This window comes from Toxorhynchites rutilus, chromosome 2, assembly GCF_029784135.1.
Source record: "Toxorhynchites rutilus septentrionalis strain SRP chromosome 2, ASM2978413v1, whole genome shotgun sequence".
Lineage (NCBI taxonomy): Eukaryota > Metazoa > Arthropoda > Insecta > Diptera > Culicidae > Toxorhynchites > Toxorhynchites rutilus.
Window position 1 is genome coordinate 38,334,471 of NC_073745.1, and position 26,464 is coordinate 38,360,934.

Consider the following 26,464-nt stretch of genomic DNA (forward strand, 5'->3'; position numbering starts at 1 on the left):
TTTCATTTCCCAGTTGTTCATGCGTGTTGTGACGGCTGATGAAATTTCTACCAATACCCGATGACCTTTAGCCATGGTAGAACCAATACAGAACGCGTTGAGCGTCTTGAATCCCGAGCACGGAATACTCGTGGTTTAGCATACTCAACACAGATGACAGATGAGTTTTTTTTTCGAGTTTGGTTCTTCGTGTAGCTTCTTTCATAAAAACCAATATACACCAATTCAACAATAACATCTGGCAAACCGTGCGCTGAGATGTAAACTCAGCTCACGGAAATAAATCTTGAATAGAGGCGAATGAACTGCAAAGTTTAAAGCCTCTTAAAAACAAAGAAAGAAAGAATAAATCTTGAAACACTTAGGCCGATTACACATTATCCGGTTTCTGCCGGACCGGTTTCAAAAAACGCCGCTGGGTTTGGACGGAAAACCGGATAACAATGTGAAAAAGACCTCGCGCTACACAAAACCGTGCATCTCTCACATACACATACGTGCATTTATTTATATAGTGGATTGACAGATAAACATTGCTGCAAATACTCCTGCTACATGCAGCCGTCTGCATACGGAAAACCTTGAAAACACGGCTGCTGCAGCAATTACGAGTCTTCTCAAATTTGTGTTCCTTTGGAGAGTATATACGGCCGTGTTGAAATGTGGCACACCAGGAACACGGCGGTTCTTGCGAAAATGACGCGCACCCTGCATCAGAACGGTATTATTACCGATAGGTGCGATCGAGCGGTCGAAGGTGTGAATCTTCTCGCCCCATTTCAGAATAGTTGCGGTGTATTTATCCATACGCTAAATTGTTTTATTTCCAAACTTACACAAACAGTATTATTCAATCAATACGCTCTGTTGCCACATATTTCCAATAGAATTTGAATGAACCAATAAAAAACATTTCGTAAGCTAAGGGCACTACTCAATTATTTATTCACTTCCTGTGATTTTCTTAGAATTTGCCTACGAGATAATCCATCTATTCTAGAGTGTCTTTTTATTCCACCATTGCAGTATGAATCTTTACGATTAAAACAACATAATTTTCCTTCAAAAACTATTTCATCGCTGCTTCCGCAAGATTCTCATCCAGATTCGCGCTCAGCATATTTCGCAATTCCTCGATCGCGTACTCCCGGGGCAGGGACGGCTTCTCGAGCGCATTTCGCATCAACACATAGTTATCAATACGCGGATCCTAGGATTATTGACCGAATCAGATATGCCAACCGCTGGATGATTTCGCTCTGACAGAGCCGATGCTTCTGCATCGGGCAGGAGAACATCTTGATCACCGGTCACATGGCAGACAGTTTGGTCTTGAGCTCCTCGAGCCGAGCCCTGTCATCGATCGCTTTCCGGGTCAGGTCGAACTGTGTGGAATACCCAATAAGAATATGAGTAGAGAGCTATTGTTGGTGTGTTAAAATTAACGAAAACTGACCTTCACATTCAGCTCGATAAAATCGCTGACCATAGCTTTGCTTTGAGCAGAAACCTGCATCACTAAACTTGTTCCACAGCAGCGAAATAAAGGAGTAAAGTAGAAATCCATCCATATCACTTGCAAATTCTGAATTTCAAAAACAACAAACAAACGTCAATAGCACACATATACTAATACATGGGACGAAAAACTGCCTGAATTGTACTAATACTAACAGACATGACAAACAACTGTCAATCCGCGCTGATGGCATGGAACTTCGTACTCTGCTTTTGGGAAATGATAGTGATAATAGATTTTTAGGTGCAATAAACACATGTTTGAAAATAAAAGTTATAAATGAAAATTACCTTCTTCTTATAAAATATGTTATTTTCGTAATGGAGTAACACGTTCTTTTGCAAGTGGAGAAACCCCTCTGAACAAGAACTGTGTTTGATGATGTTTTTATATTACGATTATGAGTTTCAGTGAAAATATGAAAAAAATTATACAAAAATGGTTAAATAAAAGTCAGTACTACGTGTTTGAAGTAATAAAATAACATGAAGTAAAAATTTTCATTCATAAATTAAGCAACTTAAAACTGTTTTAAGGTCTAATAATCTTATAGACGATGATTTGCTTTCTCAAACTGATGTCTCCAGACGTCGGCACAGCACTATTGTCATCGCGTATAATGCTTGTCCGGGGCCGGACATTGTAGTCGCAGTAGACGGCTGCATCACGGCGCCGTAAAGAAGTTGGTACGGTCGAAATTTGCCATTTGGGTTTCAAACCGTTCCGGCTGAAACCGGATAATGTGTAATCGGCCTTAGGGCCTGATCACGAACGATACTTCACGGTGAAAACGAAATGAATTGTATGTAATTTGTATGGACTTCATTTCGTTTTCACCGTGAAGTGACGTTCGTGATCAGGCCCTTAGAATCCGGAATAACAAAACTGTTGTATCTCGTTAATGGTCAAAGGTACAAAAATGTTTGTATATCAAAATGCAGATATTTTCTTGTTCTTTGCTGGAAAAATATCGAAAAGTTATATGAATTTTAGTATTTTCCTTTGTGACCTTTGTGAGCCTTAATAAACGAAGTACGTTTCGTACGTTTGTGAGAACAACACAATGGGCTTCTGTCCACAGCTGCAAATCAGCGAAAACAAACTTGAATTTGCTGTGGATACCTTCTCTGGCAAACAATTTCAGACACGAGAACTGTTTGAAATCCATCTGAAATCACTTCTTCAAAACTTTTTTGTACCACTCTCGAGCTTCCGCTCGTCTTCTGGTCCATCCGAACAACAGTTATACGCTCACGGAATCGTTCCAGTCGGTCGTCGATTTAGCCACTTTCAGTGATTTCGAGATTTTACTACCTGATTACGGTGAATTTTTATTGCGAGTATATAAAATTTCTTTTTTTGGCATCTTGCACAACTTTTTCAAAACAAGACGGATCAACGTGAAATGTTGACCATCGAAAGATACAGGTCTTCCAAACAATTTGCTGTCAAAATTTTAGATACGCCTACTTTGATCGCTGCTATAAAATGAACAGTAATTCCGGGTTTCTAAACGTTTCAAGCCATTACAGTGAGAGGATAAATTTTCAAATAATCTGTAGCAAAAAAAATCAATGATTGACTACCAGGACCACTACAGGTAAAATCAGCTTCCGGACTTCAATTGAATCAAGCCATATCCACACCTGACCGCCAAACGCCTGTTTCATCACCGTACTATTGTAAAGTTTTGGACCGATTAAGAACAAAAATCCAGGATCATTGACGAAATGAGTGTTCGTCATCCACGATAATGTGCGGCCCCCATTCTGTTCGCGTAACTCAAGAGCAATTGAAAAGATTCAATTGGACTGTGTTCGAGCATCCTCCTTACTCCCCAGACCTCGCCCCTAGCGACTATCACTTATTCCCGGTGATGAAACAGACGTTCGGTGGTCAACGATTCGATAACACTGAAGAAATTCGTGACGCAGTTACATCGTACTTCAAAAAGTTGGACGCTACGCACTTCGCGCTCGGAATGGAAAAACTCGTGCCACGCTATGAAAAATGCCTCGAAGTTACTGCGATTATGTAGAAAAATAGAAAATAAAACGTAGATTACGAAAATCACCTTGTTTTTTGTTCTAACTGAATTTTTCCGCGATTTCTGAGGCACTGAAACTTATTTTTTGAACGACCTTCGTAGATACACGACATTTACTTGGTTCAAGCAAGGACAAGATACTTCACGATACCTACTCCAAATGGTGAGATCATGTGAAGCATTTATTCAATGAATATCTCTTATTATCATCGAGATTTTTCAGATTGATTTTCACAATATACCAAAATAAAAATATAAGTATTATAGTAGAATGCAGAAATTGAATTAATCTCTTTCTCACCACCAACGTTGGTCAAAACATAACAAACAATGATCTGGTTTTCTGCATAAGATACATTAATCAAATGAAGAAAAGGTTTCGCCGGTGATTATATCCCAGACTATCCGTTTGGTTAAAATGAGCAAAAATAAGTTAGGATTCATTCGAAAAACCATGGAAGAGGGAAGTTTGATTGAACGAAATAATCCATATTATCTCTGTTATACTACTAGGCAGTGTTTGTCAAATGAACGTTTCACTGAATAATTCACTACGAATCATGACAGAAACGAGAACGAGAGAATTCTGCTTCGATTAGCACTTCATGATATATGAGCATGCGAACTAAAACGTCGTGATCGCTTTCGGTGCTAGAAGTTTATATTCTTCCATGTTTCTCATTCATCAAGCGATGAATATGCGCTGCGCTGATCATATATAATCGTTGAACGTACTGTTCGTTCTTAGGTTCAGTTCGAGTGTGTTATCTTTATTTCAATTATTCATTTGGTGCAACAAATGTAAATATTCTCATTCCGTTCAAATATTTTAACCCATATTAGGCCATATTAGGCGTTCGAAAAATCGAACAGCTACTTTGATCATTTTTCATGGCTCTGGAAAGCAACCATATGTTAAAGTTTTGGCATCAAATGATAGCTTAGTTCATCCGCTACTACTTACCATCATTTTTGTTCAACTTTTTTGGGCAATAAATTCGATTTAAAACAACTATGTGCGAAAAATATATGGCCTAACAAAAAACAAAACCTAATAAAATGCGAATATAAGTAAACTTTTTTACAGAATTACTGTGATAAAAGAACATACATCGTGATGTAGGAGAAAAACCATTGGATTGAAGCTCCTACAGGAAGAAAAATGTAGGTTTTGGCCAATATTTTTGTTGGGGTTTCTATAATGCCAATAATGATCATTACACCAATGGCTTTCGTTAAAAAAATATTTTTTACAGCTTGGTCGTAATTGGGTTAATCATGCACTCATTTTTGAAAATATATTCGTGGATGGTAAAAAGCATTGCACATTGAGGTTCATTGGAATTTGGCAGTTTTTCAAACTTTGCTGTCACGGTCTGAAGCGAAGTTTGTATGAAACTGTTTACAACATTCACCTTATTACGACATATCACGAGACCGATGAGTCGGTTCCTACTTTCACTCCGTAATACCTGGAATGAAGAATGAGAGTTCATCCAGGGTTTTGTTTTTAACATGTAAACATACAACTTTTCAATGTTTTACCAAATGGGTCAAATGTGGTAGCTCGTGGCAAATTGGAAGCCTCATTGTCAAATATACGTTTATGCTATAATAGTTTGTTCGATAATCCTGTTAATCAATAAAAATTCATTATAGGAATATTGAAAGTAGTTACGTTGGGCGTCTCTAGAGAGTGACACATCGCATCACGTGTAGCTGCGGAATGTGGCGGAGGCCTCATTTCCAAAGGATCGCTGCAGGTGGATTCCACAAGTGCAGTCCTGGTCAGCCGATGACTGACGGAAATGTCGATAGAATGGACCAGAAGGTAATTGAAAAATCAGGTAAGTGCGAGGCAGTGCGGTAAAAACTCAAATTCAATTGAAAGCAATCGATAAAAACGACAAAGAAGATTCGGCATCAAAAAAGTATTACCGAATCGTTTGAGCTTGAGCTTGGGTAGACTGTACAATTCTAAGTTGTTCTCCGTGATTGACCTGAACCAACGAAATCGCGCAAAGAACACACTGAATGAATTTAACATGTAAACATACAACTATTCAATGTTTTACCAAATGGCTCAAAGAAAACCTGTAAAATAATTAGACCGGCTATATATTCTAACGATTCCCATCGAATCGTACTCACCGCATTTCCTTTTCATCTCAACCCAATTGCGACGGTGAAGAGTTTGCTGTGGGAAACCTGAGATGATAACCAATAGAACTGCTTTAAAAACAATCGGACCGGCGATATATTCCATTATTCCAAGTGCATAGTCTGCATTCAATCCTATTCGTAGCGATGGAGAGTTATCTTTAGTAAACTTGAGAAAGTCACCGAGAGCAATCAGAAATCAATCGGACCTACGGAGAATTCCGTAAGTCTTCGAGCGTATTCTTTATCGATCTCCGATTGCGACGACGGGAAGGATTGAATAAGTTAAAGAATTGACGAATTTATGAATCTACTAGCTGACCCGCAGACTTCGTCCCGCCCAGAATTTGTTTTTTGTTATCAATAAATACAAACATTCATGTTTTCTTACTAAGCGCAAGTTCATGAGTCCAATCGCAGAACTGTTCGTTGATTGATCTTCTAATCGACCCCGTTGAATTTAGCTTTTACTAAAAAATTCTTAGTACTTCTACCAAAACTCATCATTATAATATCAGATTATTTTCAGACACAATTCTCGTTCAAGATTTTTCAACCACTTGCAAATAAAGGGTGTGTCACATCAAATTGCATCACGGAAAAAACGCTGTAGAAATTCGCCCAGTAGACCGATCCTTTTGAAAATTTTAGACAGTAAAATAAAAACTATTAAACAACTTTTGGCATTTTCTTTTTATTCATACTTCAAGCCCAAGTCCTTCCTCTTTACCCCGTCCATAAGGTTCTGTACAACGTCAGGTTGTAGTTTTTTTTTTTGAACAAAAATCCATTTTCTCTTGAACTCCGCCTCCGATTTGACAACTTTTGGGTTCTTCCGGAGGGCCTGCTTCATAATCGCCCAATATTTCTCTATTGGGCGAAGCTCCGGCGCGTTGGGCGGGTTCATTTCCGCTGGCACGAAGGTGACCCCGTTGGCTTCGTACCACTCCAACACGTCCTTTGAATAGTGGCACGAAGCGAGATCCGGCCAGAAGATGGTCGGGCCCTCGTGCTGCTTCAATAATGGTAGTAAGCGCTTCTGTAGGCACTCCTTAAGGTAAACCTGCCCGTTTACCGTGCCGGTCATCACGAAGGGGGCGCTCCGCTTTCCGCAAGAGCAGATCGCTTGCCACACCATGTACTTTTTGGCAAACTTGGATAGTGTCTGCTTGCGAATCTCCTCCGGAACGCTGAATTTGTCCTCTGCGGAGAAGAACAACAGGCCCGGCAGCTGACGAAAGTCCGCTTTGACGTATTTCGGTGTACAGCTTCCGGGCTCGCGTCTTCCCCACCATGTTTTGCCTTTCGTCGCGGTTAGGAGCTTTCTGAACCTTGTATGTACGCAGGCCCTCCCGCTGCTTGGTCCGCTGGACGAATGAAGTTGACAAATTCAGCTTATTGGCGACATCCCGGATAGAACTTCTCGGATCACGTCTAAACTGCTTAACTACGCGCTTGTAATCTTTTTTACTGACGGAGCATCCATTTTTGCCGTTCTTCACCTTCCGGTCGATGGTTAGGTTCTCGATGTATCGTTTCAGTACTCTGCTGACCGTGGATTGGACGATTCCCAGCATCTTACCGATGTCCCGATGTGACAACTCCGGATTCTCGAAATGAGTGCACAGGATTAATTCACGACGCTCTTTTTCGTTCGACGACATTTTTCCAAATTTACGAAAAATTGACAGTGAAGCATGGCCAACGTGATCTATACACTCTTATCTGATTATAAGCGAAAGCTGAAGATATAATTCCTAAAAATTAAATTTCTACAGCGTTTTTTCCGTCATGCAATTTGATGTGACACACCCTTTAACATGTTTCTCCGTTACATGGTTACATGGTTGATCCAGAAAATATGATAGAATTAACGACAGACCCCTCCCCTCTTCTCTCCTTAGAGAGAGGGGAGGAGTGTCTTTTCACCAAAGAAACGTTTCGTGCCCCCTAAAATCTTCACATGCCAAATTTGATTCCATTTGCTTGATTAGTTTTCGAGTTATGCAGAAATTTGTTTTTCATTTGTATGACAGCCCACCCTAAGAGAGGGGAGGAGTGTCGAACCACCATAGAAACATTTATTGCATATTGCATATTGCGAAAATGTATGCTTCATTTGTATGGTCCCTCTCCACACCCCCCCCCCCCCCTTAGAGAGGGGGAGGAGTATCTAACCACCGTAAAAACATTTTTCGCACCCTAAAACCTTCACATACCAAATTTAGTTTCATTTGCTTGATTAATTCTCGAGTAATTCAGAAATTTGTGATTCTTTCGTTTGGCAGACAACAGACCCCCCGACCCCCCTTTAAGAGGGGGTGGAGTGTCTAACCACCATAGAAACCTTTATTGCACCTCGATCGATCGAAGATCGATTAACACCTCTCTCAGTTTTTCACATTTTTCACACTCCATTACCGCAACTGTGTCCAGAAAAGAGAGGAGCAAACTAATAATGAGAGCATGGTTCTTCTTCTTCTTCAATGGCACTAACGTTCCTAGAGGAACTTCGCCGTCTCAACGTAGTATTACTTGGTCATTTTTATTAGTACTTAGTTGAGATTTCTATGCCAAATAACACGCCTTGAATGCATTCTGAGTGGCAAGCTCTAGAATACGCGTGATCACAGTGAAAGCCGGAGGAAATTTCTTTGACGAAAAATTCCCCCGACCAGAACGGGAATCGAACCCGAACACCCGGCATGTTAGTTATGACGCCACTCGGCCACGGGAGCACACTTAAACTCTTTAGATGGGATACAATTCGGAGTATGCAAAGAAAATTAAGCTGTATGTGTGTATGTAAAAAGAAATTTGGCTGAGGCCACTACATGCTCATTCCATGTCCATGTTGAGAAGAAGTTGAGAAGAAGTCACACGGGACCGTATCTGGAGAGTAATTATGCGTTGGATGAACATGGAATCAGAATTTGATCGTTCAAGCATATTTTGAGTCACTTGATTGCGATGAAATTTTTGAAGAAAAATGAACTTTTTTGATAATAGTCGTGCTGCGACTTTTCTCATCCCAAAATCAACCAAAATATGATAAAAGAGCACCATATGATTGAGTCACCAAATGTATTCTGCAACATTTCCAACGTTTCAGTACAAGAAATTTTGTCTGTGACACAAAGTTTCACGCAAAATCTTTGACCAAGAAGAATTATTCATATCAACTTGATATAGGGTTGGGGAAAAAGAAATGTCGTATTTCTGATCGAAATTTGACGTTTTATTTAACATACTTAAAATTATCCAATTTAAGTCAAATATGCGCCGTTTTGTTCGCAAACTTGTTTCCATTTAGAAGGCAACTTCATTATCCCCCCCCTTATAAAACCCCCCTTCTTATTTGCAAAAAACTCAGACAGCCAGTTTTCGCCAGCCTCTTTTGAGGCCAACTTAGTATCACCAAGAGCTTTTTGCATGGGCTGGAAGAGATGATAATCACTTGGAGCCAGGTCCGGACTATACGGTGGGTGCAATAGGACATCCCATCCGAGCTCCCGTAGCTTCTGGCGGGTCATCAAAGATGTGTGAGGCCGAGCGTTGTCCTGGTGGAATACAACACCATTCCTATTGATCATTTCTGGCCGCTTCTGGTTAATCGCCTACTTCAAACGGTCAAGCTGCTCACAGTAGCGAACCGAGTTGAGTGTCTGGCCATAGTTGAGCAGCTCATATTGGATGATTCCCCTCCAATCTCACCAAACACACAGCAAAACCATCCTGGCCGTCAATCCGGGCTTGGCGATGGTTTGGGCCGGCTCACCGCGCTTCGACCACGACTTTTTTCGCTTTAGGTTGTCGTACGTGGTCCACTTTTCATCACCAGTCACCATCTTCTTCAAAAATGGGTCGAGTTCGTTCCGTTTCAGGAGTGCATCGCAGGCGTTGATTCGGTCTAAAATATTTTTTGCGTCAACTCGTGTGGCACCCATACATTCAGCTTTTTTTGGAATCCAATCTTCTGCAAATGATTCCAAACGGTTTTATGGTCTATATCCAGTTCCTGATCAATCGAGCGAGTGCTCACATGCCGGTCTACTTGGATGATTTCAACGGTTTCCACGACGATTGGCCTACCAGTACGGGGTGTATCTTCGACAGTCACTACACCAGAACGAAATCGATCAAACCAACGCTGTGCTGTGCGAATCGTTACTGTATCGGGTCCATAAACTACACGATTTTTTTCGGCCGCCTTCGTTGCAGTTTTACCTCGCAGGTAGTAAAAACGTAAAATATGCCGAATTTTTTGCTTGGTGGACTCCATCTTTGACGCGCTATAATTTGAGACTGAAAAGGACAATCACAACACTGTCAAAACGACACTTGTAGCACAGATTGTCGTCTTTAAATAGCCGTATAGTATGACCCGATGCGATAAGTACAACACAAGATATGTTTAAGTGTTGCCATATATTGACAATACGACATTTCTTTTTCGCCAACCCAATATCAATTCATATCAAGTACAAAAAAAAATTGTACTTGATGCTATAAACTAACTAAACAATAGATCGCGCTCAAATTTGAGTAGTACCAACTTGAAAAAATTGAAAATGTTCAGGTTGAACATTTAAAATTACCGGTATATATTTGACAGAATGTATATTTGTTGATTTGTAACACAATCAATAATATGAGTCATCTATAATATCAGTTTGTAGAACATCTCGCAAAAACAGCTCTTATAAACTAAATTCATTTTATTCATTCTGCGTACATTCTACCCACAAATCAATGACATCAGAGGTGACGGTCCGCTAATTCTTCGTCGTATAAAATCTCAAATTCCTCCTTATCCACCACTCGAAAAACATCGTTCCTATAATTCCTCAAATCCTCGTTTTTCCTTCGATTGCTGGCGATGTGCATCTTCGTCATCACCGGTGGAATCGGTTCGACATCGGCAGTTTTTGCCAGATCAACATAGTACGCGCCCTGAACTTCTCCACCCATCGCATGGGCCTGCCGTTTGCTATAGCCTTTCGCCCATCGGGCATCCATTTCCGCTGCGTGATCCGCTAGCATTTCCTCTCTCGAAGGAAGTGCTTTCGATCCGGAGTAATACTTCATCGTGAATCGCGCCTGCAGATCGAACATCAGAGTGGTGCATACGTAGAATGGAACGCCGATGAATGCCATCGTGGGATGATTGATGTTCAAAACGTGTTTGTATAAGGGCTTAACCCAATTATCATCGATTGTAATTCCACAATCGTCGTGTAAAAAAGGGAAGCCATAGCGATAGCCAGTGCAGTAGAGTATTAAATCGATCGTTTGCATCGTTCCATCGCTGAATTCGACCTGCGTGTCGTGCATACGCGCAACATCTGTGACTTGAACCACGTTCGCTGGGAAGGTTACTCCTTCCAGCTTCCCGTGAACGTGGTGACTGAAGAAAACGGTATCGGCTTGCGAGGCTGCTGCAAACACTAGATCCTTCCCGCTAGGTCCAGCCCCGATCACAAGTACTTTGAGATTTTTGAAACTGTCTGGCTTTCGATAATCGTGACTATGAAGTTGAACGCCAGTGAAAGTGTCTCGACTAGGATAATCTGGGATCACAGGTAAGAAATAGTGTCCATTACAAACCAACAAATAATCAAAAAACAACTTTTCCGATTGATTGCTTTTCAGATCCTTCACCGTGACTTCCCACTGGCCGCTCCCGGATGGCTTCACTTCTTCCACCAGATGTTCGAACTTAATGTGCTTCACCACATCAAAGTGACTGGCGTATTCTTTGACGAACTGCAACACTTCACTCGAGTGTATATAGGACCGTCTCTGCTGGCACATTTCGTAATCCGGAAAACCCATGATCTCCTTCGGAAGATTTGTCCACAATCCGCTGTACATGCTGCTGTGAATCTTCAACCCATGCTTGTCCTCCCCGGTGGCATCCGTATACACCCAGGTTCCGCCAAGCTGATCGGTCTGCTCGAATACTATCACCTGGGCATCACTACCACCTTCTTGTAGAGCACATTTTGCCGCACATATGCCCGCCACACCGGCACCGATTACGCAGTAGCGGCGTTGTTTATTCTGCAATTAATTAAGTCGACTGGATCATAAATCACCGAGTATTACTTGTAATTCAAATAGCGCAGCCAGGATTTGAACAAATACTTACCATTTTTATTAAATGAATTTGCCAACCGAATCAGCTGACTTTTGTTTTGCTTCTGCAGTGAATGTGAATGAATGCTGCTTGACCAAGGAGGATTCCAACGCGAATGGACCCAATGAAACATAATACAATCATCTTAATCGGACAACAGATTCGCTTGTGGTGGTGATTCTGTACATATTTCGAACTGATAAACAGTGCGGTTCGTGACATTTTGCACAAATAGATAGGCTGACCGAATAAGTCAAAAAAACATTTTTTTTTTAAATTAAATAGAAAATAGATTAAATAATTAAACATCCCTAAATTTACCTGGTTTGTCTTCTACAACGAAGTACGTATATAGATGAAGAAGAAAATTTTCTAAGGAGTTTATGATTTTTGGAACTTTTATCATTGGCCAACATCTCTTTTGTTGGCCAATTCTGACCATTGCTGCCGCATCTACAACATCAAGAATGTCTGAATTGAATCGACCAAACCAAAATTGAACGTAATTAGCTGTTACAGTATCGGCACCATAAACAGCATTCACAATTTCAGTGGCCTGGCTTGCATTTTCGTCTCAAAGAAAAACTGTAAAATGTACCAATTTTTTCTTTGTTGACCCCTATTATTTAAACTCTGCTACTTACAACAGAATGAAACAAACAAAAAACGGCAAAATAATAGGAGTATCGGTAAGTTTCTTCGTTTTTTTATTAAAAAATTATTGGTTTATTCTGCAAAAATGGTTACAAATTTAATATTCAAAGTATTGCCCATCGCTAGTCACAACTTTTTCCCATATTTCTGGCAATTCCCGGATTCCTTTGCGGAAATAATCGGCCGATTTGTCGGCTAACCACGAATCGATCTAATTTTTGACTTCATCAAAATACGAGAAGTGCTGGTCAACCAGGCCATGTTGTATCGATCGAAAAAGATTGTAATCGGACGGAGCAATGTCTGGAGAGCACGGACATGCGGCCGAGCGTTGTCATGCTGCAAAACAACTTTATCGTGTCTTTGCTCGTATTGTGGCCGTTTTTTCCCTTCAGTGCACGGCTCAAACGCGTCAATTGTCGTCAGTAGAAGTCCCCCGTAATGGTTTCATTCGGTTTTAGCAGCTCATAGTACACCACACCCAGCTGGTCCCACCAAATAGACAGCATAACCTTTTGGCCGTGAATATTCCGCGCGGCCGCGTAAACTTCCACCAAAAGGCGATGACTTTCCGCAGCTTTTTTCTTCATATTGAAGTAATAAATAAAACTTCCCGCAAAAACAGGGTGCGTGTGGTAGTTTTGCACTGAAATTCAAATAACTGTATATCGGTCCTGTATAGCTAAGACAAGACCAGACAACTGGCTTCTTACTCTTCTTCGTCGTCCAAAAACGAAGCCATGACATGAAGATGCCAGAGCTGCCAAATATTATAAAATATCGGATTTTTCAAATTTCTATTTTAATGAATCGTAACATTTGGTTGGTGCGAATTCAATGATTATTGCATATTTTCAAATAGACAATCTCAAAAATATGCTTTAAAAGGATAAAATAAGTCTTTTAAATACCCATATCTATAATATAATCGTTTCCAAAACAAATTTGGGATTTTTTTTAGCAAATAAATCTAATCTGACAACCGTTACAGCGTTATGCAGATTCTCATTGTCTGGACCAGAACATTCTATCTTATTACAACCAAAATCAAATATCATTCTATCTATCAAATACAACCAAAACAACGTTAGGAAGCCATTTTATTCATACAAAACGTAATTCAAAAATAAAAATGAAGTGTAAAGCCTTAAATTGTGAGCGAAGGACGGATACTCATCCTGAGTATAAATTTTATCGGTTCCCTCAAGACAAAAATATTCGGAAAGAATGGATTCGATTTTGCGTGAACAGTGAATTAGAAGTTCCATTCTTTGAAATCAAATCAAGCACAAGAATATGTAGCGTAAGTATTAAAAACTAATTCTAAAACATATCCTAATACTAGTATATATACAGGCTCATTTTGTTGATGGGAAATACAATGAAAAAGGAGTTACGAAAATTCCGACCTTAGCTGCATCCGCGAATGAGGAATGGGAAGAGATACAAAGTATTGAGAACAATTATGATTTGGTTGACGTATATGAAGGAGATAAACAACTACAGGAAGAAATATTTCGTTTGAAACATCAAATTTCCAAGCTGAAAAGGTAGTGTGTCAAAAAATATGTTATTTTCTAATATTTTATATTGATGTAACCGTTAATAGAATTGTAAAACAATGGAAGAAAAAATGCGGATATCTGACCTCGAGAATTCGTGGAAAACAACCCTTGAAGAAGCTTTTCAGAGAAGATCAAATTAAGCTATTAACAGGAGAGGTTAAAAAAGTGAAACGTTGGTCCAATGAAACGATTACGGAAAATTTACAAATTCGGTTTGCATGTCAAGGTGGATACGACAAGCTTATTCAAAAAGGTTCCCATCCACGAGGACTCTACTACGCCAAATTGAAGGAGTTCGTTTCAGTCCTGGTATGTAATTATAATCATATGTCTCATCGCATGTTAATATATGAAATGATATTTTGTAGGTATTCTTGAAGATATATTCGAGCTGCTACAACATAAAGTCTTATGTGACTAGACTAGACCTATGCGACTAGAATCCTATCTTTCCGGTAAGTGTGATATTTTTTCAAAAAAGATTGGCTTATTGGCTTCAATTTAATATGTCGATCATCTCAATCAGTTCAGTAGTTCAAATGTAATAAATTTTTGCAAAAAATTATTTTTGGATAAGAGTGGAAAAATGATTTTACGGACAACCGGTTAACTTTGAAAAGTCACTCAAAAACACAAAAAAAGCCTATCTGATATCGAGATATGTTATGTAATAAATCCTCAGCTTTCAAGAAAAAACATAAAATATAAAAACATAAAAACAAAAAACATAAAAATAACAAAAAACAACTACAATCAATAGTTACGAAAACAAAATTCGATTTCTTGGCAAGCCTAATATTTTTCCAAAAAAGATTAATTGGCCTCAATTTGATATATCGATCATCTAAATCGGTTCAGTGATTCAAAAGTTATGAATTTTTAAAAAAGGCACTTTTAGGAAAAAGTTGAAAAAAATGATTTTTCGGACCACCCTAAAATAAGAAAAGGTCACCCTAACGAAAAAATAAAAAATACGGGTCTAATATTTTGCAATAAAGAAAGAAACTACCACTTTTCATGGAAATCTGAGGAGCACTATATCGGTTTGACATGAAATGGATGTATATATATATATATATATATATATATATATATATATATATATATATAAATTTTTCAATTCAATCAAAATATAGTAACAAAATAATTAGGTAAAACGTGTATACAATTCCTTCACATTTCCTCTAAACTAAGTATCGTAATATCAATTAAATTCATTTTTTCTCTAAATTCAATACAAACCCAACGTAATTTATTTTTCTTGGCAACACTGGAAAAATCGACTTTGTTTACAAAATTTATCGAAATCGACCAATCAGAAATCAGAACGACTGACAGAAATTTGGTCCGTATCTGACAGAAATTTGGTCCGTAAAAGACCCCCTATTGTCTGATCTTATCTTAGCTGTATAGTACGATTACAACAAATTTGGCAGCAACAGGTAGCCTACACCCAAACTAGCGTTGGCAAAAAACATTTCATCTTTGGCAGAAATGATGCCATTTCGTGTGCTGGAGGGTCGAATGCGCGAATAATGAGCTGTTTTAAAAGCTTAAAAATGGTTTGTATGTATGCGAGCAGACATCTCTTTCTGGTTTCTTTTCTCATTTCATTTGGAATTGTGCCAAAAAAAAGTCCATACGCCGTCAATGGGGATCGAATCAAGGCCGGCTATAATGCAAATCTATTTCACACGACCACGCTATCCATATAGCTGCTAGCGCTATTCTATAGAAGCGTGATAATATTACACCTCATCATAAAATGAAGTTGGAAAGTGTTTTCTAAGAGGATAAAGAAGAACATGAACGAGAATATATCTTTCTCTGTCTGGGCCGTGTATTTGGCAAACTATACGAAAAGCCTTCATATGCTTTTATTTAAATGTGTCTCCTGTTTCGCTCGCTCATATTGGCTCTAGCATATATATTATACAAATGATATACATGTATTGGGGAGTAGAACATTTTCTGTTATTTTTCAGCTCATTAAATGTAATAAATCGGGATGTCATAACTTGTGCTAAAAATTAATTTTGGGTGTAGGTATCCGTGATCAAATAACAGCTGTCAACGAGAGAAATATGGCGAAATAAGAGGATATTTCGTCTGTAGTCAATTTTCTTCGCGCCGCAATGAGTGTAAACTATATGCAGTCGATGGGGGTGAGATAGGGTCAAAAACAGAGAAAGTTACTATTAGTAATATCTTGACAAATATTGCGAATATTTTTGAAAGCTGTGAGCCGTTGAATAGGAGACATATTTTCACTACATGCATAATATTGTAGTACAAATAGTTCTTATTTAATAATTCATCAAAGCTTGATGTGCAGATAGCCATCAAATAACATCCCAGAAAAATCTCATGCGCATCAATTGCTGATTTTGAACATCAAAAAAGTTTTTTCCATTGAAATTTCAACATTTTCGAAATAATCTCTTATTTTAGCTGAGTGGGGGTGAGAATGGGTCAAGCATAACATTTAACATATACAACTAAATTGCAATGTATATACAAAAATACACCAATACACTCACAATTAGTAGCATTTCTCCAAATTCAACACTTATTACACCGCTTTTTTCGGACCTATGAATTGGAATTGGAGGCAAATTCTTCGCACGTATATGAAGAAAAACGTTTCCTTAGCGATAACTTAAGCCACATAAGTCACATTTTTCCGGACTGCTGAAGCCGCTAATTGAAAACCTTAAGGACAATCAAATAAGCAACTTGATATCGGTGTTCAATAAATGGGGCATTTATCAGAACACTGTGAAGTAGCTACTAAAGAGCATCTCACATGTTCCAAGTTCACCAGAAAAAAATGAGAAAAGTTTTGCGGAATTTCTCAATTAGAAACGTGAGATAGTTAATGAGAGCATTCAAGACACTTACATGTTGTCAAAATGTCTTGAAATTATTGAGAAATCGATTTCTAAACATAATTCTTAATAGTAAGTAATATTCACTACCTTAACAAATTGTCACCCCCTCTAAGGGGTGCGATTGAGTCAATTTTCATTTGATCGCAGTTCATTAAAAAATTAATATTGGGTTGGGGAAAAAGAAATGTCGTATATTGTCAATATATGGTAACACTTAAACGTATCTTGTGTTGTAATTATCGCATCGGGTCATACTATTAAATACCATTTAAAGACAACAATCTATGCTACAAGTGTCGTTTTGACAGTGTTGTGATTGTCCTTTTCAGTCTCAAGTTATAGCGCGTCAAAGATGGAGTCCACAAAGCAAGAAATTCGCCATATTTTACGTTTTTACTACCTGCGAGGGAAAACTGCAACGAAGGCGGCCGAAAAAAATGGTGTTGTTCATGGACCCGATACTGTAAAGATTCGCACAACACAGCGTTGGTTTGATCGATTTCGTTCTGGTGTAGTGGCTATCGAAGATACACCCCGTACTGGTAGACCAATCGTCGTAGAAACCGATAAAATCGTTGAAATCATCCAGGTAGACCGGCATTCGAGCACTCGCTCGATTGGCCAGGAACTGGGTATAGACCATAAAACCGTTTGGAATCATTTGCAGAAGATTGGATTCCAAAAAAAGCTGGATGTATGGGTGCCACATGAGTTGACGCAAAAAAATCTTTTAGACCGAATCAACGCCTGCGATGTACTGCTGAAACGGAACGAACTCGACCCATTTTTGAAGATGATGGTGACTGGTGATGAAAAGTGGATCACGTACGACAACCTAAAGCGAAAAAAGTCATGGTCGAAGCGCGGTGAGCCGGCCCAAACCATCGCCAAGCCTGGATTGACGGCCAGGAAGGTTTTGCTGTGTGTTTGATGGGATTGGAAGGGAATTATCCACTATGAGCTGTTCAACTATGGCCAGACCCTCAACTCGGTTCTCTACTGTGAGCAGCTTGACCGTTTGAAGCAGGCGATTGACCAGTAGCGGCCAAAATTGATCAATAGGAATGGTGTTGTTTTCCAGCAAGACAACGCTCGGCCTCACACATCTTTGATGACCCGTCAGAAGCTACGGGAGCTCGGATGGGATGTCCTATTGCACCCACCGTATAGTCCGGACCTGGCTCCAAGTGATTATCATCTCTTCCAGCCCATGCAAAACGCTCTTGGTGATACTAAGTTGGCCTCAAAAGAGGCTGGCGAAAACTGGCTGTCTGAGTTTTTTGCAAATAAGGAGGGGGAGGGGGATAACATATTTGACTTAAATTGGATAATTTTAAGTATGTTAAATAAAGCGTCAAATTTCGATCAGAAATACGACATTTCTTTTTCCCCAACCCAATATTATTCAACAATTTCATGAAAACTCGTAAGTTTATCAACGAAAATAAAACTGATTTGAAGGACAAAAGGTCTCCGAACTGCAACAAGGATGCATATTATTCCTCTAACTGTCCTGTACTATAGGGAAAAAAAACTCCGTTAATCGCATAGATGCTGCCGGAAAATCCACTGTTTTGTCATCCACTGAAGAGCAAGGGATCGTGAGCTGGCTAGAAGACATGACATGAGGAAAGGTATTTCAATATGGAATACCATCACGAGTATGGATGCTGCGTTTCTTGAAACGACATCCTACCATCTCGAAGCGAATGGCAAATCCTCTATTCAAAAAGCGTTGGACGAACTGATAGTGAATGGATGAACTCTGGAACATTCTACGAGTATATAACCAACACATTCTCTCCATGGTTGGTCAAGACAAATGTATTGCTTCCGGAAAATGTTTTTGTGTCGATGAGCATCACTCCCATACGACTTTCGACACGATTCAATTCTGTTTGTGTGTTATTATTTTGGTTTATCTGCCTCCAAACCTCACTCATTCCGTTCAATCACTAGACGTTTCATTTTTGAAACTAATGGAAGCTACCTGGCTCTTTGACTCTTTGAAAATGTAGGTGCAATAATTTCAAAACGAGAAAAATATAGTACAAATATTGATCGATGGATTTCTGAAGTGCGGCCTGCTCTCATGAACGCATGAACCATTGATTATGAAGCTTGATCCATTGAACCAGAATAAACTGCGAAATAAAAGTCATCCGTTGATTTTTGCAGATCCTGTGGATTGGACTATCCCTGCCACAATATTTCTGCACATTTCGCTGTTCGGAATTTGAGCCAAATTCAGTCTAAACTATTGTTAGTTTTCTACAATGGATAAGGATTTGTAAGTCAATTTTATTGTGTTTAAGTGGAGAGAAGACTTTATTGCATTCAAAAATCACATTCCTCATGCGAAACAATACTATTTTAAGTAGAGAGACACTATTTAATGGTTAACAAAGTGTAATGGGCACCTTACACGATCAACCGGATTGACAATAAGTGTCTTCAATATTGTGACAGCTAGGCTTTCAACATCTGATCTAACCTCAATCAATATTTTTCCACCTTACATGGTCAATATCGCCCTCAACCCGAGACAACGAAAATATCCGCGATGGCTAGTGGCGACATTCGAGTTTGGGATCCAAACTATTCTCTATCAGATTAGAAGGCTAAAAGGCAATTTTCAATTGGTAAAATTTGAATGAAAATATCTACTTGGTATTATTTAATTAGTTGAAGCGCGTAGTCCTAACCTTAACTTAACCTACTTCCTCTGAATTTTCAGATATTCCTACTAAAATGTATTATTATAATATAACGTCAATTTCAGACATAATTTTTGTATGGGATTTTCTCACCACTTGCAGAAAAAAAGTGATTTGCATTCACATAGAATACTAATTTGATTCGTAAAAGTTAATTTTCATTCATAATTTACACTTTATAATTCGGTTTTTCTTCTCAAAAATACATCATAATACTCGTTTCACAAATACAGACTGTTCCTTTCAGTTTCAGAGATGCCAGATTATTTTAGTTTGCGAAAATATATGCAAGTTATTTTATCTGCAAGCAAATGTTTTTATTCCATAAATGAGACTATGACAGTAGAACCCCGATTATCCGCGAGCGGGTGATCCGCCCTGCGGATTATTCGTGACTGCGAGTTCCATAGTAAATCAATAGACCTTTCCGGAATTTGTTAGTGAGTGGTAGGCCCATGCTCTTTTGTTGTGGTCATGGCTTTTACATTATTTAGCCACTGGTGTACACGACCTTATAGATGGATAGTTGATTGATTTTTGTATTGATAGAACATAGTTTTTATGTTGAAACATCTCTTTTCGTGTTTGCATTTTTTTGTCCTTTAATGGGTCATCGCGATATTCGTTAATCGCGGTGAGTTTGCCCGACTATTCCGCGGATAATCGGGATTCTACTGTAGCTTGAATTAACACATGATGTTTTTTCATCTGTGATTTTCCCAGATCTTCTCATTCTCCAAATTTTATAGCGGAGTGTGAAGAAACATACAACCCGCTCACTAGCGCAAAGAATGACCGAGTTCAACGTTAAAAAATTCCTAAAACGATATTAAGTTTCATCCACTCTCTCACTATCACATTGTCAGTTTACTTTGAAGTTTTGATTTGTATCGTGAAAAGTACCGTATTTTGCTATTCAAAGTATCGGTTTTCCAAACCAAAAGCTTCCATTTATGATTCCTACAATTTCAGTAGTTTATAAATTTTAATTGCAATCGCAAAAAAGACTAACAAAAATTAAATGTGCGCTTGCGTATCTGGCAACTCAGTCTGGAAGTCCGTGAGGTAAAACGTCAACATCATGCATCTATATGAAATGTCACGATATTGATGCTCGAAAATCAGAAAATCCGGATTTCTGCGTCGTCGGCCATGTTCAGCTGTCATTATGCTCTCAAATGTCATCATATTGTCAATAAAGTTGACCGTGTGAGGTCCGCTTAAGTGCTCGGAATTTGAGACAAAACGGTACAACCATCTTAAGAGCGCTACACATACACCGTCTCGTCACCGAGAAGTCATCGTAAAGGAATGAAATGTCAAATATTCTCCCATGGAAATCGTATGGTAGCATTCACATACACCATCACCGGCAACTTTGACGTCGGCAAAATAAGTCCAAGAGAATAGTTGACGGGACGGTGACGGTGACGCTATATGTGTAGCGCACTTTAAGTGCGATTCACATACAACATCCACGTCACGTCCACGTTCCGTCCTGTCACGATGCGTCAATTATTCTTCCATGCAATTCTTATGAAAGCATTCACATACACCAGCAACGGAAACTTCGACTTATCGTTGATGGTGTATGTGAATGCTTCCATAAGAATTGCATGGAAGAATAATTGACGCATCGTGACAGGACGGAACGTGGACGTGACGTGGATGTTGTATGTGAATCGCACTTTAATCCGACAGATCCGCTTGTGGTGATGATTTTTAGAGTGCCTATAAGAAGAGTGACGCCAATGTCAAAATTGGAACAGCGATGAGCTGTCAGTGTCATTCCAAACGAACAAATGACCTGTCAAATTCAGCCTGAGAAGAAAAATAAATTGCGAGTATTGTGCTCATTGTGATTTCAAAACAGCAAAATGTTTGTAACTGTTTTTATCCCTTTGCTCGATTACAGTAAGTAGATTCATTATAATTTCAATGTTTTTATGATCGCCAATTATTTTATTGATAATTCCATGGAACAGCGCGAACCAGCGCTTGCCCGAGCAGCTGCGGAAAACTTCTCCAGAAGGGATGGAAGGATGTTTTGCAAACTACTGCCGAAAAGAGTTTGTCCTGCTGCTAGTCTATTTTGCTCGGAAGCCAGCGAATAATCTACTGCTACTGGGATATGCTGGTGTCTGGTTCCGCTATCCGGAAGTGATTTTATCTGATGCTGGTTCCTTTCGAAGTAAAATCAATATCGAATTGTGAAGACAACTATGGAATAGTCGGAACAGTATCCCAGTGCGTGTGAGGCTGCTAAATCTAAACAACAATAATGAAATCTGGAATCCCTACAAAATAGAGATGGACAAGACCGGGCACCGGAAAGCAAAAGCTTCAGGAAGTGTTTCGGCGTAGTGATGTTGCTGCTGCTCCTGGAACTGGAAATCTACATACTGAGTCAGGAAAAATACTTCATTGTGGATTATTCAAACACCAATCTCCAACATCGGTAAGTTCATTCTTCATACGTTTTTTTTCCTCAAGAGTTAACAGTGTTTTCTTTGTTTCATTCATCCATATGCGTGATATAGTTTTCGCATAAAAAGGAATGATATCCTGCAGGCACCTGCCCATATCGCTAATTCTCTATCTTGGGAAATGGAAGATTTTTTTATGGAGTGAAACAGATGTAAATGTTGTAGATTGTACTGCGAGAATACACATGCATTGTTGCATATTTTATACTACGAGACTATTGATAGTAGCTGCCCAAAAGACATTCTTTCCGTATGATATGTCCCTTGACCTGTTGAAAGCGATCTGCGGTTGATATTTGAGGAAAGGTGGATTGCGATATCCAGTTTGTCGTGCTGCCGAACAATTCCATTCTAGCTCTGATAGTTTTATTTAGGTGTCGTCTATGGGCATTCTGCAGTATAGAATACAATTAGGTACAATACAATATTTAACCAGAATCATGATAAGGGCTGTCCATATACCACGTAGACAGATATAGAAAGACATGAGGTAAGCAAAATAATGTAAACGGTTCATATAAATTTTCCAATATTTATATGGGTATTTTTTTCACGGAGGTGTAGGGAGGTTGTCGAAATCCTTCGAAAAGATACCAAGGTGTATGGACAGCCTCAAAAATGGAGGTTAAGTGCATTAATTGATGACCAAGCTCTTGTATTCCTTTAAAAGTATTAAATACATCCTATTACATACTTAAATACATTTCATATTAGAGTAAATGATGTATTTTGACCAATCTGCATGTGTTTAAAAAAATAAAAAAGAATCTGTTCGTTATCCATAAATTAAACTTTCGGTTTTACAGGAATGGCAAAAATGAAATGAATGAACAAGAGTTGGATTATACTGTACTATTTATTGTTTTCTGGAACATCTAACCTGTTGATCAATAGAGTTACATTGCCATCGATCTACTATCGTACTTATTCTTATGAATTTTCTTTGGCTGATGAATTTTCAACCGGAAATACAAGAACCGCCTTATTAGTTTCTTTTTTAAATCATGACATTCAATGAAATGTGTAGCTGGAATGTTTGCCAGTTGCGCTTCAATTACATCAAACACGGTATCGTTTTCCATATTTTCCAACTCGCTTCTGAATACAATTTCCAGTTTCAAAAAAAAGATAAAGGTTGGTTCATTCACGTATACCAATGCTTGACCTGTGAAATCTTTAGTAATGGTTAGTTTTGTGTAATCCGAGATAAATGGTTCAGTGGCTAAGCATTTTTCAACACTCTGTTGACAAACTGCGTCATGCTTTGCCACTTTATAAACGATCATTCCAGCAAGGTGATAGACCACATTCTTCTCATTGTCGTTAATTTTCTTCAATGCTGTCTGCGTGTCTATCTTAGTCAGTTCGTTTATAACAGGTACTTTCCGCTCCTCAATGGCTTTTTTCTCCTTTAATTGCTTCACGTTAGAGGGAAAGTTCAAAAGCCAATCTGTGTCGTCTGTCTCATAAGATGACCCGGAAACCACTGTCAAATACTGTGAAATGGTTAATGATTTTAGGAAGCATTTGAATTGCAAGGCGGTAGGTTTCTTCTGTCGTATTCGAATTTGAGAAAAGATATTCTCGACACAATCTTGAGTGAATCTCGCTGTAAATAGGAAGCTGTAACCTTTTACGTTCAAGAACATGTCTTGCAACCTGAGTATTGCATTCGTTGCTAGAATTATGGATGCCTGCCATGGTTTCCAATACCGTTTATGTCCTACCTCCACAGCGTAAATGAATTTTTTGAAAAAAATATAGAACTGCAGCGTCTCCTTATACTTTTGCGAATTTGCTAAAATATAAATAAAAAAAATGAGTTAATCTAAAACATACGAAGAGTCTAAGAAAATGTAATTTCGTCCTCAGACATAGTTTATAGATATAGACTTGGAAACTAGTAAAAATTAGTATGCAGAGGTTTTTGGGACAGGGAAGATTTTTGTGATGGTTTGTGACCGGGGAGAACTAATCTAACAAATCTGGTATGTGGGGGTTTTAGAAGGCAAGAAATTTTTCTATGCTGGTTTCAGACCCTCCCCCTCTCGAAGAGGGGAGGGGGACTCCCAAATGAAACAAATTTCTGCATAACTCTAGAACTAATCAAGCAAATTGAACCAAATTTGGCATGTGGGGGTTTTAGGAGGCAAGAAATTCTTCTATGGTTGTTTAGTAACAAATTACTTATTTTGTGGATGACCCCTAGCCAAATTATTCTCTATATTAACTGAATCATTAAAAGTACTACAGAATCTTTGCTCACCTTTGCTCAAAGCCATTTTCATCGATCTATTTTTCGAGAGTTGAAACCATTGTGATAGTGTTTCTATGAAATATACGGTTGGTAGAACTTCAGGTCGGTTTGCAGCATGGCTGTAGAATCGAAGTGCGGCCGAAACATTACGGTTTACAAATTTTTCAGAATTGATGACCTTCATCACATCAAAGTTGTTCCTTTTCTTTTCAAATTCTACATCCTCCGGTTTTAGATTATGGGCGACTTTAAGCAAGTTTTGCTGTTCGTAGTGTACGAGATCGTGAAGGTGTTGAATATTGACTTCATTCGAACAGAACCCATTAGATGCCACCACATCCGGTGGTAGCCACAGCACTCCATTTTTAATCCATCCTTGAACAGCCGACTTGAAAACGTGGACTACGTCTGGAATGATTTCCAGTTTCCTCGACGAATCTGTTGGGTGCTCGATAGCCTCACTATTGAGCACTACATGTTTGTGGAATTTCAAATCCAGAGCGTTCCACAACTTTTTATTCTTTGGACTGCAGTCTGAGGTGAGAAAATGCACCTTACATCCAAATGACTCCACTTCCTGAATAATTTTGAAGATGATTTCTTTCAGATCATTATCCGGGATACTGTTGCCCGTGAAGTGATAACCGACGGTTTGCTTCCACCTGGCTCTTACTCCCACCAAAACAAACACAAGCGCATTAGTTGCCAGTCCAGATTGACCAGGGATGGTTATGTCACCATAGAACTGACTGGTAGACACACAAAAACTCTTCGCTTCTTCAATGGACATCTCATCAAAAATGAGCCCACAGTCGAGATCTTCTGGAGGCATTGTACTGACTTTCAGCTTTAAAAGCTCCACTACATCGTCCAAAATTCCTGGGTTGAAAGACAAATCTTCCACCTTTCGTTGCAACGTGCGTTCGGATGGAAGAGGATATTTACTCCGCTGGTGCTCGTAACCCTTCGTTCCGCACACGAATTTTGTCTTAAGGCTTTCTGTCACAGTCTCATTACTCCACTGCCCTGGTCGTTTTTTCTGGTACAAAAGCATGTCGACTTGATCGGAGTTAAATGTCCTTTTGAGAGCGTTTAGAGCCAGATCAGTAGTTTTCGCTTGTTGTGTAATCAAGTGCTCCTTTTGGTTGACAACTTTTTCAAGACCATGGCAGCGCTTCTTTAATTCGACTACTTCCCGGTTTACATTGTTCAAGTAACTGAAATGTTTTATTTATGAATCATAAGTCCAAATGAAACCCATTATGTACAAACTTTTACCTCTCATATTTCCTCTTTGTGCCAGCACAAACAGCTTGGTGTTCGTCATACGGGGAGCACTTTACTGGAATCATATTTTCGAAGGACACCTCTGTGTTAACTGCCGAACCAGGTTCCTCAATGGTACTGCTCGCATTCGATACGTCCGCGCTCAGGTCATCTTCTCCGAGAGTACAGTCGGCGATCTGTGGAACGCAATCATACACTGGGACTGCCGTACGTCGCCGCATAATTTTTCCTTTGCCGGAAGCAAAATATACATCCTCCTGCAGAAAGTGAAACTGTTTTTCGCAAATATTTAGTTAGCTTCTTATGCTTCAACGATTTTTACTTACGCTGCACACTCGACAACTAGCTGTAATTTCGAAATGATCTGGGACTCCACAGAACTTTTTCCATGCAACTTGCAGGTCTTCATCCGCTGGAAATCGAAAGAACCCGATGTTCTTGAATCCCGGTGTTGTTTTATTTGTGCAATATTTAGCAAAACACTTCATTGTTTCGAACAAATTCTTATGCTTTCTCACTAAAACTAAACGCAACAAACCACTAAACCGACAATCAAAGTACAACGAAAAGTAAACAAAAGCATCATTTCGCAAAAACCACTTGAAGGCTTAAACTGAACCAGTGCTACCAGCTGTAAATTTCATTGTTGCCAAACACATTTATTTTGTTCTGGATAGAATGTCGTCACTCTCCTTACAGGCACTCTAATGATTTTGTATTTCAAACTGATAAACAGTGCAGC

At 39.0% G+C, this 26,464-nt stretch overlaps 2 protein-coding genes across 2 annotated transcripts; both read right to left on the reverse strand.

Annotated features, from left to right (window-relative positions):
* Positions 1-21,421: 21,421 nt before the first annotated feature.
* On the reverse strand, positions 21,422-24,270 carry LOC129765675 (uncharacterized). The gene is made up of 2 exons (XM_055766085.1): positions 24,246-24,270; positions 21,422-23,976 (listed from the first exon to the last, which is right to left on the reverse strand). The coding sequence occupies exons 1-2, from the start codon at positions 24,268-24,270 to the stop codon at positions 23,075-23,077; spliced, it is 927 nt and encodes a 308-aa protein (XP_055622060.1). The 3' UTR covers positions 21,422-23,074.
* Positions 23,862-26,409, reverse strand: LOC129767762 (uncharacterized). Its single transcript, XM_055768944.1, has 3 exons — positions 26,049-26,409; positions 25,714-25,994; positions 23,862-25,652 (listed from the first exon to the last, which is right to left on the reverse strand). Exons 1-3 carry the CDS (start codon positions 26,208-26,210, stop codon positions 24,362-24,364), a joined length of 1,734 nt encoding a protein of 577 aa, XP_055624919.1. The 5' UTR covers positions 26,211-26,409; the 3' UTR covers positions 23,862-24,361.
* Between the last annotated feature and the right edge of the window lie 55 nt (positions 26,410-26,464).